At 42.8% G+C, this 16,012-nt stretch overlaps 1 protein-coding gene across 1 annotated transcript in view; it reads left to right on the top strand.

Moving 5' to 3' along the window:
• LOC132998688 (transcription factor 4-like) overlaps window positions 1-16,012 on the top strand; it is a 161,534-nt gene that overhangs the window by 139,660 nt on the left and 5,862 nt on the right. Inside the window, exons 13-17 of the mRNA XM_061068421.1 lie at window positions 523-593; window positions 858-936; window positions 4,513-4,592; window positions 5,468-5,693; window positions 14,263-14,373. Of these exons, the coding sequence (XP_060924404.1) occupies window positions 523-593; window positions 858-936; window positions 4,513-4,592; window positions 5,468-5,693; window positions 14,263-14,373 (567 nt within the window). The remainder of the gene's footprint in view (window positions 1-522; window positions 594-857; window positions 937-4,512; window positions 4,593-5,467; window positions 5,694-14,262; window positions 14,374-16,012) is intronic.

A 16,012-nucleotide genomic window follows, 5' to 3' on the forward strand; every position in this document is an offset into this window, starting at 1 on the left:
TGTGTCTGTGTGTGTGTGTGTGTGTTTGTGTGTGTGTGTGTGTGTGTGTGTGTGTGTGTGTGTGTGGGCGCTCATCTGGTCCTGTGAGGTCACTTCCTTCCTCTCTGGTCTCAGTGCTCTTCAAGTGTGTGAAACAGATTTAGTTGTATTGAAGTATTTGCACACACACACACACACACAGACAGACACACACACACCCCCACACACACACTGATGCTGTCAGTCTCTTAAGACTTTAATAGAATAGTTTCTAAAGAACTGTTTCTGATTTCCGTCACGACATCGACAGAGTGAGATGCATTCGCTTCCGCTTCATACGCCTCCAAACCATATTTGTAATTTTCAATGTTTCTCAACGTGTTTTATCTGAGTGAACAATTTATTTACAAGTATATATCTCTCTTTGTGTGTGTGTGTGTGTGTGTGTGTGTGTGTGTGTGTGTGTGTGTGTGTGTCTGTGTGTGTCTGTGTGTGTCTGTGTGTGTCTGTGTGTGTCTGTGTGTGTGTCTGTGTGTGTCACAGCTAACCGAGCACAGAGCGGAGCAGCCAGCAGCTCTCAGACAGGAGATGCCTTAGGGAAAGCACTCGCATCAGTAAGTGCAACACACACTCACACACACACACACAGACACACACACACTGACTCTACAAACCTGTTTTGTCCTTGAATGATGACAAATTATTTCAGAATTATATTGAATATTTTGTAGAATCCGTTGAGAGGAAGTGGACGCACATCGTCCGTATTAATATTCACTGTAACCAAGTGTTCAGATGGTTTATCTTGTTTCTCTAACTCTATGTGTCGGTTGTTTTCTAGATTTACGTGTCACTGACTTCTCTTTTGTTTTTTCTAGATTTATTCTCCCGACCACACGAACAACAGCTTCTCGTCCAACCCCTCCACCCCGGTGGGCTCGCCCCCCTCCCTCACAGGTGAGCACACACACACACACACGTGTCATAACCACACACACAACAGCTACAGCCACACAAAACCAACACAACTGACATTCACAGGAGCGAGAAGCACTGAGGACTCGACTGGTTCTGAGACTTTTAAAAGACTCGAGACTCGACTCTAAGTTGTTTTTAAAGATTCAAACTGGTTTAAATTCCCCAGATGACTAATGTACAGCTACAGGAAAAATAAGCTAAAAAAAAATGTGATTATTATTGCACATTTAACTTAAGATTATACATCAAATTTTATGATTCAAGAAAAGTTTTGTCCATCTTCAGTCAGTTGGTCTTCAAAGAAAAATAATAAAACTAGATAAATAATTCCTCCTCCTCCTCCTCCTCCTCCTCCTCCTCCTCCTCCTCCTCCTCCTCCTCCTCCTCCTCCTCCTCCTCCTCCTCCTCCTCCTCCTCCTCCTCCTCCTCTACCTGTTACTCCTCCTCTGCTCATTTTTTTTTATTTTAAATTCCTTAAAGTGAAAAATTGACTTTTCCTAATAATAGAATTGGTTTCTAATTCTCCGTGCCACTCAGCGTTTGATATTTCTCCGCCACGCCTCGTGAGGGATCGCTTTAATTACGAGAACCACTTCGACAAATTGTTCACAACCCCAGCGGCTCCGCGAACACACAACCCCCCCCCCCCTCTCCTCCTCCTCCTCCCCCCCCTCGTCGTTATGGCTGCCTGGGATATCGCCTGCGAAACCATAATTGGTGTTTATCATTGTGTCAGAGTTACTCCACTTTTTACAAATTAGAACTGAAGCCTATTAAAGCAAACTACATGCAAATTGATATCCAAGGCTAATTCTGCGAGGGTGTTTTACAATGTTGGACGTAGAATAATTTACCCTGTCGTTTAATACACATATTTGTATTTGCACATGAATGTACCCAGGTGATTATTCATTAATTAGCATATGGAAATGAGCATGTAATATGGATAAAGGAGAGGGAGAGAAAAGACGGCGAGACAAAATGGGAAGACAATGAAAAAGAGAAACACGAGCTAATGAGATGAGATCAGAGAAACAAGGGGAGAGATCAGTGGAGAGGGCAGGGAGGAAGAGAGGGAGGAAGAGAGGAAGAGAGGAGAGAGGGAAGAAGAGAGGAGAGAGGGAGGAAGAGAGGAAGAGAGGGAGGAAGAGAGGAGAGAGGGAGGAAGAGAGGAGAGGAGAGAGGGAAGAAGAGAGGAAGAGAGGGAAGAAGAGAGGAGAGAGGGAGGAAGATAGGAGAGGAGAGAGGGAGGAAGAGAGAAGAGAGGGAGGAAGAGAGGACAGGGGAGAGAGGGAGGAAGAGAGGAGAGAGGGAGGGATGAGGATAGAGAGAGGAAGAGAGGAGAGAGGAAGAGAGGACAGAAAAGAGAGGGAGGAAGAGAGAAAGAGGGAAGAGAGGAGCCAGGGAGGAAGAGAGGACAGAGGAGAAAGGGAGGAAGAGAGGAGAGAGGGAGGAAGAGAGGAGAGAGGGAGGAAGAGAGGAGAGAGGGAGGAAGAGAGGAGAGAGGGGAGAGGGAGGAAGAGAGGAGAGAGGGGAGAGGGAGGAAGAGAGGAGAGAGGGAAGAAGAGCGGGAGGAAGAGAGGGATGAGGATAGAGAGAGAGGAAGAGAGGAGAGAGGGAAGAAGAGCGGGAGGAAGAGAGGGATGAGGATAGAGAGAGGAAGAGAGGAGAGAGGGAAGAAGAGCGGGAGGAAGAGAGGGATGAGGATAGAGAGAGGAGAGAGGGAGGAAGAGAGGATCGAGAGGAGAGAGGGAGGGAGAGAGGAGAGGGAGGAAGAGAGGAGAGATGGAGGAAGAGAGGAGAGAGGGTGAAAGAGAGGAGAGAGGGAGAAAGAGAGGACAGAGGGAGGAAGAGAGGAGAGAGGGAGAAAGAGAGGACAGAGGGAGGAAGAGAGGAAAAAGGGAGGAAGAGAGTAGAGAGGATATAGAGAGGAGAGAGGGAGGAAGCTGAACCAAACCCGACAAACTTCGCCAAATGTTTTCCTTAATTAAAAAACGTACAATGTAAAATATCACGTGAATAGCCGATGTGACGTAATTTCAATATTTACGTCGGAACCCGATCAGGTATCAACTCTAATTTACGTAGATGTTCAGATGCGTTGTGAGCATAAATGTTCACGTTCTTGCTGTATCCTGTGCGTGTTCTCAGAGCATCCACTAGAGGGCACACCACAGAACTCAAGACTATAAAGAACTTCTATATTTGTATTCTATAAATAAAAAAACATGGCGCCACTGAAAGTCACGTTCTGCCTCTACACTGCCCCTACTGGTCCTGTGTGTATTGCATCTTGCGTAAGCGTACCGTTTATTTCTACATATATGACGTAGTTAAAATCAACTGTATCTTCATTCTTTGATCGACATGTCGTACAAATCTGAAAACAGGAAAGAAGTTTAGCTGACTTGCTTGTAGTTACATCAACGAGCCTCTAGAGACGAATGTGTCACCAACGTGAACACGACTTCTCATCTGATGCAACTGGACCTTCACTGATCATCAATGTGTTTTTCCATCAAAGCTTAAACGATGTTTCGGTTTGTGTCCTCGTCTGAAACCTGCACATTGTTGTGTTGTGTTGCCTCATCTGAATGTGAATGTCTCCCTGTCCGTCCACCAGCTAATGAGACCTATTGCTGCAGATAAAAACCCTTCAGAGTGGCGTCGCACACAAAGGCAGACGCACAAAGCTTGTTTATTCAGCGGAGAGCTCATGCTAATCAACCACTTGTACCTTCTCAAAAACAAAAGCCCCATATTTGCATTTCAGCAATGAGATATGAATCGGTTTGTTTTTCTCTTTTCTTCCTCGTCCCCGAGTCTTTTATGTCCGGGCGCCGTGAGTGGATAAGATGAGAGACTCCGCCTCCGTTTTGTTTGGTGCCGGACGTCGAGTGCTTTCTGTTTTTCATTCCCGACAAATAAAGGAACAGGTTTCGGGCTCTAATCCGCTCTCAGACCACAGGACGCTGGAGCGTTTCCCAGCATGCACTGGGAGGGACACAGGATCTTAATATCATAGATATATATATAAAGACTAGATGTCTCGTTCGACGAAGCCGGGCGTCACCACATGGCGGCCATCTTGCTACGGGGCATCTCGCTCACCCATAACATTGTGTTGGTAGTGGTAAATAACCATAACTTGCTCAATTTTCAACCGATTTTTAAACGGTTTGGTTTGTTATAAACGTCAGAGATGTAGATATGACACTGCATACTAATGAATAATTATGTTATTTTCTAAAAAAAAAAAAAATGTATGCAGTGTCATAACTACATCTCTGACGTTTATAACAAACCAGACCGTTTCAAAATCGGTAGAAAATTCAGCAAGTTATGGTTATTTACCACTACCAACACAATGTTATGGGTGAGCGAGCTGCCCCGTAGCAAGATGGCCGCCATGTGGTGACGTCCGGCTCCGTTGGCCGGTAACGAAGACCAGACATCTAGTCTTTATATATATATATATCTATGGTTAATATGAACTAAAGTAAACATCTCTCAGTGTCCTCACCTGATGATGTCTCCTTGTCTCCTCTCTCCTAGCTGCCAGTTCAGCCCAGTGGTCGAGGAACGGTGGACAGGGAGCGTCATCGCCAAACTACGAGGCTCCGCTACACTCTCTGGTACGCACACAACACACACACAGACACACACATTGTGTTATAAACATCTGTAACATATAGTGTTTGGTCGGGATTAAAGTTGCAAAATTCCGGGAATATTCAAAGTGGGAATTAACGGGAATATACGGGAATTAACGGGAATAAACTGGAAATGTTGTGGGTAATTTATACTAACTGTATTTACCTTGTCATATACAGACATAAATATAAACATTTTGTTGTGTCATAGGCTGATTTGAGTCCTGAGGAAACTTTGGGCACTTGACTATATGCTTCTGCATCGTTGTGTCATTCTTAACATAGGTCTTTGCACAGTATTTGCAAATGTACACAGCCTTTCCTTCTACATTGGATGAGGTGAAATGTCTCCACACATGAGAGAGTGCACGTGGCATTGTTCTGTAGAATAAGATGAGAAAAAAGTTTGTAAAAAAACACTAATGCAATGCCAGAGATATAAATAGTTAGCCAAACAATTGGAATCGTCTGTAAACATATTTTACAATAGATGGATAAATGAATGGAAATAGTCTAGATGAACAGATGAACAATCCTCAATCAGCATGCTAATATATTTTCCCAGTAATATCATTGAAACTTACCTGACTAGTCCTTCACTCTACAGCAGGCCTCAATAGCCCTGCTGTAGAGTGAAGGATGCTGGGAGTTATCTGTGCATGTGATGGAAGAATCTTTAAAATAGAGTTTTGAATGATGCTTTTATTGCTCAGCGTTTAATTTGCGTATTTTTTATTTTTTTTTCAAAATTCCCAAAATTCCCAAGCTAAACTTCCCATGGAAAGATTCCAGAAAGTTTCCGGAAATTTAGAAACCCTAGTCGGGATACTGTTACAACTTCTGTGTCCACTTCACAGCAAAGTCGTATCGAGGACCGTCTGGAGCGTCTGGACGATGCGATCCACGTCCTGCGGAGCCACGCCGTCGGGCCGTCCACGGGAATGCCCGGCGGCGGCCACGGGGAAATGCACAACCTCATCGGGGCGGCGCACACGCACAACGGAGCCATGGGCGCCTTGACCAGCGGGTACGGGTCGGGACTGCTGTCGGCCAACAGACACGCCCTCATGGTAGGAACACACAGCGTGTTGCACTTCTATTCAAAGTGATTAGTCACAAGATGAAACAAGACGGGAATCGAACCCGTGAAGTCAAACCTCAGTAATATTTTCCATATTTAAGTCTTTTGTCTTTTTTTTGTCAACTTGAAACAATAAATATAATGAACCGAACAGATGTGTGACACAAGGAGAGAGAGAGAGAGAGAAAGAGAGAGAGAGAGAGAGCATAATGAAAACCAGTGTAAACACACTCAGATGCTTGAAACTGTTCAGACTTTGTTTATTTGTGTTGTACATTACTGTCCATATTTACATGTGCACACACACACACACACACCAGATGTTCACACACACACACACACACACACACTCACACACACACACACACACACACACACACACACACACACACACACACACACTAACACTAACACTAACACAGTAACACAATGAACACTTTTGTCAGACATTACTATAAGTATAGTAACTATATTTCCAAACTACTCTTTAGTCTTTGTGTTGGAGTCAAGATATTTAAAGGCTTTCCTGAAATGTTAGTATGTTTTATTAATGATGTTAAAATCATAAGTTGTAGAGTCTCGGGTCCTGATGGAAGAATCCTGGACACCTTTAGTCATCAGCTTGTGAACCACTGGTAGTGATGGTTGGAAAGTGGATCTTTGGTCTGGAGCCCTGGGAGTTAGCAGCTCTGTGATTCACTGCTGAGCTTTTATATATAAAGAATCTAAAAATCAATCCTACATGTTACAGCCAGGGATGGTTGCAGGGATTTGAGAGATAAGGGAGAATCTGGAGCTGGTTAAAGTGGGAGGAGCTTGGTTCTGCACCAGTTACTGAGGAGTCGAGTTCAGGATGTAACTGTGAATCATAACTGGTGAGAAGGATTTAACACTTTCCACAGAGATTTAAAAGATGCTGGAAAAAGAATTAGTGTGTGTTTGGATTCATGATCTAATTCTCAGTTTGTGGTAAAGAACTTGAAAACGACTTTTCTGCTTCAAGTGGAGGTCGATCCAACCCCCCCCTCCCCCCCCTCCTCACACACAAGCTCAGGATTAACTTTCATGAAGTGAGTCGGACGTTTAGCCCAAAAAAACATTTCATGTTTACCTCTCGCTAATATTTTTACAAACTACTTTTCAATCTCAATCTTGAAATGATTCCAAATAGGTTCCGACTCTTTTTTTATGCGTCTGCAACAAGTGGAAAAAGTGTGTTTACTTATGGACACGACACACACACACACACACACACACACACACACACACACACACACACACACACACACACAGACAGACACACACACAGTCTCAGAAAGTGCTCCTGGTGTTGTCCTCGTTAGCAAAAGTGTGTGTTTGTGTTTGTGTGTGTGTGTGTATTATTGGCTGACAGAGAAACAGACTCATTACTTTAAGTCTGAAAACACACCAGATCTACAACAGCACACACACACAAACACACACACACACACACACACACACACACACACACACACACACACACACACTTCTCCCGGACGTGTGCCTGTTTAGCATCACGTTGTGGGGACTCGCTCCATCGAGCAGTAAAAATAACGAAGCTGATTGACAAAAGTATTTTTCACATTTCCCATCAGAAAGTTTTATATTGAGGATAAAGATTAAACATCATGAACACATTTCAATTATTATAATATTTTTGTTCAGCTTGTGTCCACGCGAACACATCTGAACACACACGTGACCGTTCACGTGTGTTTTTTTTATCTCTTTTCTCTTTCATGTCGTTTCCTGTCTTCTCTCTCTCTTTCACTCACGTGTTCTTTTTTATTATTGACACTTATTTTATTACATTTTTCTATACTTTTTTTCCATCTTTTGTTTTTATCTTCTCATTAACACACCCTCTCTCTCTCTTCCTCTTCCTCTCTTTAATACACACACACACACACACACACACACACACACACACACACACACACACACAGCTGTATGTAGTTTGGCAGTGTGAGGCAGAGACGCCTGCAGGCTGAGGTCATAACTCTGGGAAAACAGGTGGTAGACTGATGTGGGAGAAAGAGAGGGGGGGTGGGGTGGGGGTGGGGGGTGCAGGACGTATACACAGACAGGAATGCATCATATACACACACATGAGAAGTCGTACAGAGGCACACACACACACACACACACACACACACACACACACACACACGTGTTCCCACATTGTCTTCGGTCATTTAGCTTTTTATTTCCCTTCGATACGTCCGAGTGAAATGTGTAAAGTTGACGTCTGGACATTTTCCACGATGTTCTGAACGTGAGAAATGCAAAGTGATCGGACACAACCGACCTTCTCTTCCGCCTCAGAGGTAGAAACAGGTTTTTAAGCAGAGATAGAAACTCGTCTTCCATGTGAACACGTTAATATCGTCTGTATTTCAGCCGTACAGATGCTGAAGCTGCATCTCTTCCTGCAGGATCTCAGTGACGCAGGTTGAATCTTCTCAGCGTCGGCTCGTAGGTTTTATGCACGTTGTTTCTCCTTCTCGGGAACAACGTGCAGCAGCATTTCTTCTTAGTGTTGTGCAATGCATCGTAACATGAGTCACCGGGGAGGAAAATAGGAAAACAGGAAGTCAGTCTGGCGATGGGGAAGCAGGCAATCCTCTTTTTTCTAGCATGTAGAAGACGAAGACGTCAACCTGGAAAGACGAGGAGATTCCGACGTGTTGTTCCCCACGTGTTCCTGTTTGAGCGAGTCTGACCCGGACTGTATCCCCCCCCGCTGCTTCACAGGAGGATCACTTAAGGCCGGCGCATGCTTCTGCAACGGCGTCCGCGGATTTTCACGCAGTTGTGACGCAGGACTCGCTGTCATTCATGGTTTTCCAAGCGTTGCGCGTGTTGCCATGCAGTTCCCCGCCAGACCTCTAGGTGGAGTACTGTTTTTTGTCGAAGTCGGCTCTTCTTTGTGTGTGTCCTCAGAGCCTTTTTCTGGCGGACAAATCCACCGGTCAGTGACGGGTTATACTAGTGGTCATAGTGTCGGATCTCTTCTGCCAAGTGCTCTTCTATTTGGTCCGTATTCGTTCTTCTAAATCTTCCGTAGTTTCCGCCGGTATTATCGGGCATGAACCGGAAATGCGACTTCGGAAATGATGTAGTTAGCAGACCAATCACAGCCTTGCCGGCTACGTGACGCTTGTGGAGCTTCGTCTAGTTAGAAAAATTGGGCGACGCACGTAAGCACGTAAGAAGGGATACGTAAGTACTTAAGGGGCCCGGGAGGGTTCTTACGCTTCCCGGCCGGTGAAAACGCAGAAGCATGCTCCGGCCTTAACTCCAGAACATGTCTGAACCCAGATCTCTGGATGTTTTCTGGAGACTCAGTTTAATCTCTCCGGGCGTCCGAGTGATTCATGGACATTAAACGCTCTGATCGCTGCAAACAGCAGAAAAAAGATCAGCAGCAGAGAGGCAGTGAACTCAATGTGCAGAAGAAGAAGAAGATCATATACACACGAGTGTCCCCGACTCAGTGTGCAGGTTTGAAACTGTGTTTTTCAGCTGATGCCTCTCAGCTCAGGGAGGAAGTGACCCTGGAACGAGGGGAGGGGTCGGCTCAGATCTCTCTCTCTCTCTCTCTCTCTCTCTCTCTCTCTCTCTCTCTCTCTCCATTAAGCAGAGTCACATTAAGTGAAATGGATCATAATCTGCATCACTTTGCCGTAAAACACACTAATGCCTTTTAAAGCTCCGCAGCTCCTCTCTCTTCCTCGGTGGATTCGCTGTAAGCTGATGGAAATCCACTGCTCCATTTACCTCCGGCACAAAAACAACAGAAACAACAACGACAAACTCTACGGAGATTATTGCTTTATTGACTTTGTACAAAACGCAGGAGTCGTTTCTTCATTCTGCTCATTGCACAGGGAATGAAAAAAAAAGAAACGTATCCCACCACTGGAAAATGTTGCTCCACTTTTCCTCTCGGAGATTCCAACCTCAACACTGTGTGTGTGTGTGTGCGTGTGTGTGTGTGTGTGTGTGTGTGTGTCTGTGTGTGTTGACGTTCCTACAGCAGGTGCTTTCTGTCAAGTGTTGAGTTTGCACAGAGCACAGACTGTACAGTTAGCAGACCATTCCACTGTGTGTGTGTGTGTGTGTGTGTGTGTGTGTGTGTGTGTGTGTGTGTGTGTGTGTGTGTGTGTGTGTGTGTGTGTGTGTGTGTGTGTGTGTGTGTGTGTGTGTGTGTGTGTGTGTGTGTGTGTGTGTGTGTGTGTGTGTTAGTGTGTGTGTCTGTGTGTGTGTTAAAGTCAGACCAACGTAGCCTCCAGTCTAAATATCCAATGTCCTGCAGTGAATCACAGTTTATTTTTTCTTTTGTCATGACTACAAACATAATGTCCAGTTTGAATCTTACATTTTGAATCAACAAACACATTTTCGTTTTTTTAATTGTTCACATTTATGAACCTGGTGACGTCGTGCGTAGCCGAACTGCATTGTGGGTCCATGGCAACAATGGTGTGTTCTTCTGGTTGTATCGATAGCTAGCATGCTACGCTAGCGTGAAAGTCGGCTTTGTTGTGTGTCCCTAGCATGAATTGATTTTCCAAAGATAGATTTCTGATGATTTTATAAAAATTTGATAACAAAACATACATTTTTCATGTTCCAGCTCCTCAGGGGATGCACCATTTATATTTTAATGACCCGACAATTGACAATTGATCATTGTTGTAGCGCCACCATCAGGACAGGATTTAAATTTAAATATTGTCACCGTATCATCGTCCTGATTCTGCTCATGAAACTGAGTCGTGCAGTTTCTGAGATGAGAAGGAGTGGACGTCCTCCTTCATGTTGCATCTCCTCTTCTCCTCCTAGCCTGAAAGTGTGTGTGTTTGTGTGTTTGTGTGTTTATTTTGTTCAGACTGCGACAATAATCAGAAACGACAAATGGAAATTGCAGAAATTCATCTAATGCAGGTTGAAATATTACAATTTACAGAGTTAGTGAATTGGCAGAGTTTATTTTTCTTCTCTCAGTCAGACACAGACTTGTCCCTACTGTTTACAACTGCATGACAAGTGTGTGTGTGTGTCTGTGTGTGTGTGTGTATGCTTGTGTGTAAGTGCACTGATTACACAGGAAGAAGAGAAGGTAGGGAATTTCTGGGTCAAGAGATGACACACACAAACAAACACACACATTTTAAATGAACTCACTGATCAACAACATTGCAGATGACAGTAACTCACCTTCACCTCCTCCTCCTACTCCTCCTCATCCTCCTTTTCTATCAAGTTTATTTAAATTTTATTTATACAAATACAAAAAGAGCATCGCTAAGGTCCAAGAATAATTTTAGGTTCTCAGAAATTAATTAAAAAATCAACTCTTAGGAGGAGATTAATGTAAAAATTTAGTCAGCATCAAACACTCTTAAAACTTAAATGAATTCTCTAATAGATAAAAATTATCATTTCTAACTGGTTGAATTTTATTTTATTTAAGGACGATGTTGTGATGTATTGAACATGTTCGATTATCTGAACTTTTATTTATTCTCCGACCTAAAGTAAATGAAGAAAGGTCATGTGACTCGTACTCCAGCTCAAGACCAATTTAAATCTCTTGAAATTTATTTAAACAACAAACTGCGACACGGACATTCCACTTCCTGTTAGAGTCCGTCCAACACGTCACATGATCATCACGTCCCATGTTTACTTCCTGTCTGTCACAGAGTTGACAGGATGTTAGAATCAGCTGTTCCGTCGCCAACCAACTGATGGAAACTCTCCTCGTTGGTGCATTCAAGGACACTCTGACTTTTTCAGACTTGGCTGCTGAACAGTAACGTTTGAAAGGCGAAGATGAAAAAAAAAAGAAAAATCTCTGTATTCTTTTCACTGTGTTTGATTTTAACTCTCAAAACACAGATGTGTGAGCGTCCTTGAACGCAGCTCTGACGAGAACCACAAACCCAAACTAAATAACCTGAACTCAAGGTCCAATCACGGACTTTACGTGTTGAATCGGACGTGGCAGCGACTCGTGGCAAATATCGGATCTGCACCGGCAGCAGATCAGTTTTCTCTGTGACTTATTTATATTTTTCTCCTCCGTCTGTCTCCCTGTCATCCCTCCTCATTGAACTAAATTAAGGAAGAGAGAAGGAAGGCTCGTTAAAATATAAAAGCCCTCCATTAAAGATGTACGCCACGCTCCCCGGCTCCCTCTCTGCTGCCATTTTACATTTGGGAATCCAGGCGGTGATGAAAGGCAGAGAGCAGGAAGGAGAGGCACGGAGAAAGAGGAGAGGAGGAAGAATAGAAAAAAGAGGGCAAAGAGACGTGTGGACACAGACTGTGGACGCACACACACAGACACACACACACAGACACACACAGGCTGACAAACAGGTCGACATTTTGTGGTATTTGTAGCGAGCGAGACCTCGTCGTCCTGCAGCTGGAGTAACAGACAGAAGGATTTCAATCTCAAAACAACTTTATTCACACTGTTGCTGCTGCACAGTTAAATAACGTGACTTCAAGACGTACATTGAGTTGCATTGTGGGTAATGAAGGCCCCAGGGAGAAAGAAGTCAATGGTCTCAACTTCCACGACTCTCTCAGAAGCACGAAGCTAAACTTTTAAAATAACGTAATTGTGTCCGAGTCTGAAACAAAGTGCAGATTAAACTTGTGTGTTAAACTCTTTGTGAATCAATGAACAGAAACAATCACTGTTGAACAATCACGTTTATTTGATCGATGGCGACAAACACTTGATTTATGTTCGCCATGGCAACCACGGCCACCGCGGCTGTTCCCAGTGTCGCTCGCTGCTAATTGGTCGGAGAGCGACTCCACAAACACAACGCAGCTAACACCAGCGCCGTGTCAGGCTGAATAATGGATCGAAATGAAATGGCAATTCAGTCTGATTATCACGCCATTAAAGACCCACCACACACACACACACACACACACACACACACACACACACACACACACACACACACACACACACACCATCCTGTTCACAGTCTCCAGGTCTGAACATCTATCACCACTCATATCGAGAAAAGTGTCCCGCTGATAAAACACAGCTCAGGACGAGGAGGGAGAGAGATTCTGAGCCACAGGACGCAATACGAGAGCTGGCACCACACACACACACACACACACACACACACACACACACACACACACACACACAAAGTGAGCCCATCTCGTGCCAAAACAGTGAGTCCCTGCTGGAAGCTGCTCGGTGCTCTGGGAATTAGAAATCCCACAATTAAACATATGGGCATTAAGATAATTGTCAGTTGTTGTGCTTCCATGTGTGTGTGTGTGTGTGTGTGTGTGTTTGTGTGTGTGTGTGTGTTTGTGTGGCAGACAGATGGATAGGATTCAGCCAAGCACACACACATACACACACACACACATACAGAGGCCTACACACCCTACAGCGTCCATTGAAAATTCACATAAAAAAACAAGGACACACACTCGAGTTAAAAAAAAGAGTAAATATACATGTCAGACACGGAGATACACACTGATACACACACACACACACACACACACACACACACACACACACACACACACTGGGAACAGCAGCTTCTTAAAACATCTCAAGGAATGGTCTTTGTGTTTGTGAGTGTGTGTTTTGTGAGAGTGTGTGTTTCTATGTTTGTTTGTGTGAGTTTGTGCGTGTTGTTTGTGAGTGTGTGTGTTTGTTTGTGAGTGTGTGTGTGTGTTTGTGAGCGTGTGTGTGTGTTTGTGTGTGTGTTTGTGTGAGAGTGTGCGTGTGAGCGACAGATGGGGACCTTTACTGACTCAGGAAGGTAGAGGACGCCCTCAACAGGCCAGAGATAAAACTACAGCGAGAAATAACTCAGTTGTGTTTGTAAAAAATTCTTTGTGGGCAAAAATTTCATTCATATAATTTGAAATAAAATGAGATTCATGAAAAAATAATTCAAATGTATTTTGTTTATAGTAAATAGAGGATCAATAAGAAATTTGATCACTGGATTTACAAGCAATTTACACATTTTATTTTCAATGTAGAAAATAATAAAATTAAAACTAATAAGAAATCACAAGAAAAAAAACATGTTTTTTTAAATAAAATATGCAAATATAAATACACACATTATATAATATATATATATATGTAATATGGATCATCATGTAGTTCCTGTCAAGGTGAAACTTGATTCTTGACTGTAATTAAAATTTATTTTAATTCAGTCCCACACACATTGTCCTGCTGCAGTAAATATATCACTAAGGAGCTGAAAACTAAAGAACTAAATGTACCTTAAATAGATCAAACCAGTATTTAATAATTTAATAGAATTGTCTGAAACCTAAAGTGTCCAGTTGTTTTTGGAGGATTCTTTGGTTTTTTATAAATCAAATGATATATTCCAGAGTTGTTTTGAAAGGTTTCAGTAAGAAGCAGCAGACTCGATGTTAAATGATCAGTCGCAGAATCACAGCAGCTGTTTGTTATTAACCGTTATGAATTATGAATCTGTGTTTTCCAGGGCGGCTCCCACAGAGAAGATGGCGGCAGCGGTCTGCGCGGCGGACACTCGATGGCCGGACAAGGGTCTCAGCTGCCGGCCCAGTCGGCCTCGTCACCGGACCTCAACCAGCCCGACCCGTACCGCGGTGAGTCAGCACGCCACGTACAGTAGATACAGTGGGAATCAAACCTGTGATGTTCAAACCAAACACACGCAGACAACAAGTCTACAAGTCGTGTGTGAGTCTGTGAGTGTGTGAGTGTGTGTGGGAATAAATGATGTACAAAAAATAATCTATAACCGTCTAAAAGTCGATTATCTGAACTTTAGGTCTTAAAATGTCCTAAAAACATTTAAAATATAAGGCACTAGATTCATACTTATACTGTCTTATTTACTTTAAAGTCTGTCATATTTAAATACATTTTAATGTGGTGCTTTAAAAGTTTTTTTAATTTTTTTTTATGAGAAATGTGATTTTTCCTGTAGTTGTGGAAACAGAACTCGAAAATGTACAAAGTAAAAATACATAATTAACTTTCTCACTTGAATATCAATAAGTAAGAACTTATTTTACTTAAATAAAATGAGATTCATGAACAAATAAAACACACGCAGACAACAAGTCGTACGAGTCGTGTGTGAGTGTGTGAGTGTGTGAGTGTGTGTGGGAATAAATGATGTACAAAAAATAATCTATAACGGTCTAAAAGTCGATATCTGAACTTTAGGTCTTAAAATGTCCTAAAAACATTCAAATATAAGGCACTAGATTCATACTTATACTGTCTTATTTACTTTAAAGTCTGTCATATTTAAATACATTTTAATGTGGTGCTTTAAAAGTTTTTTAAATTTTTCGACAAGAAATTAGATTTTTCCTGTAGTTGTGGAAACAGAACTCGAAAATGTTCCCAAGTCAAAGTAAAAATACATAATTAACTTTCTCACTTGAATATCAATAAGTAAGAACTTATTTTACTTAAATAAAATGAGATTCATGAACAAATAAAACACACGCAGACAACAAGTCGTACGAGTCGTGTGTGAGTGTGTGAGTGTGAGTGTGTGAGTGTGTGAGTGTGTGTGTGTGTGAGTGTGTGTGTGTGTGTGTGGGAACAAATAAAACACAGGTTAAGATGATGGAACTCGACTCAATCCAGGATCAGAAAGTTAAGAAGCGTAGAGTCGGATCTCAGCTGGCGGAGCGGCACTTAACGAGGGGGGTAAATGGATAAACAGTGTGTGTGTGTGTGTGTTGGTCTGTGTGTGTCTGTGTGTGTGTGTTAGACGGATGTGGAGCAGCTAAAGTGTGTATGAGCGCGCTGCGGAGCAAATTAGCCCTGAGCCGGTTTTTTAAAGGCTGAAAATAAGTCTGCTGGCAGCAAAGTTCAGCCAGAAGCATCGAGAGCCAAGTGTGTAATGAGGTGAGAGAGAGAGGGAAACACACACACACACACACACAGACACACACACAGTGAGCCAGAAGTTCTTACTCCTGCATCCATCCATAACACTCTCTCACTCACACACACACAGACACACACACACGTTGAGCTACGGAGGCTGTAAATAAAGGATATTAAAATGTTTTTGGCAGGGCTGTGGTTTCCTGAGGTCTTTGATTATTTTATACTTTATTTATGAACAGTAAAGTTCAGATTTGTTTTTAAATTTAAATCACTTTGTGTGTTGTTGGAGGAAGACGGATGATTTTCATATTAAATATAGAACATAAGTTATTCATGTGTTAATGTACGTGCATCATTCAAAGTGAACATAAA

The sequence above is a fragment of the Limanda limanda genome, chromosome 1 (genome assembly GCF_963576545.1).
Source record: "Limanda limanda chromosome 1, fLimLim1.1, whole genome shotgun sequence".
Lineage (NCBI taxonomy): Eukaryota > Metazoa > Chordata > Actinopteri > Pleuronectiformes > Pleuronectidae > Limanda > Limanda limanda.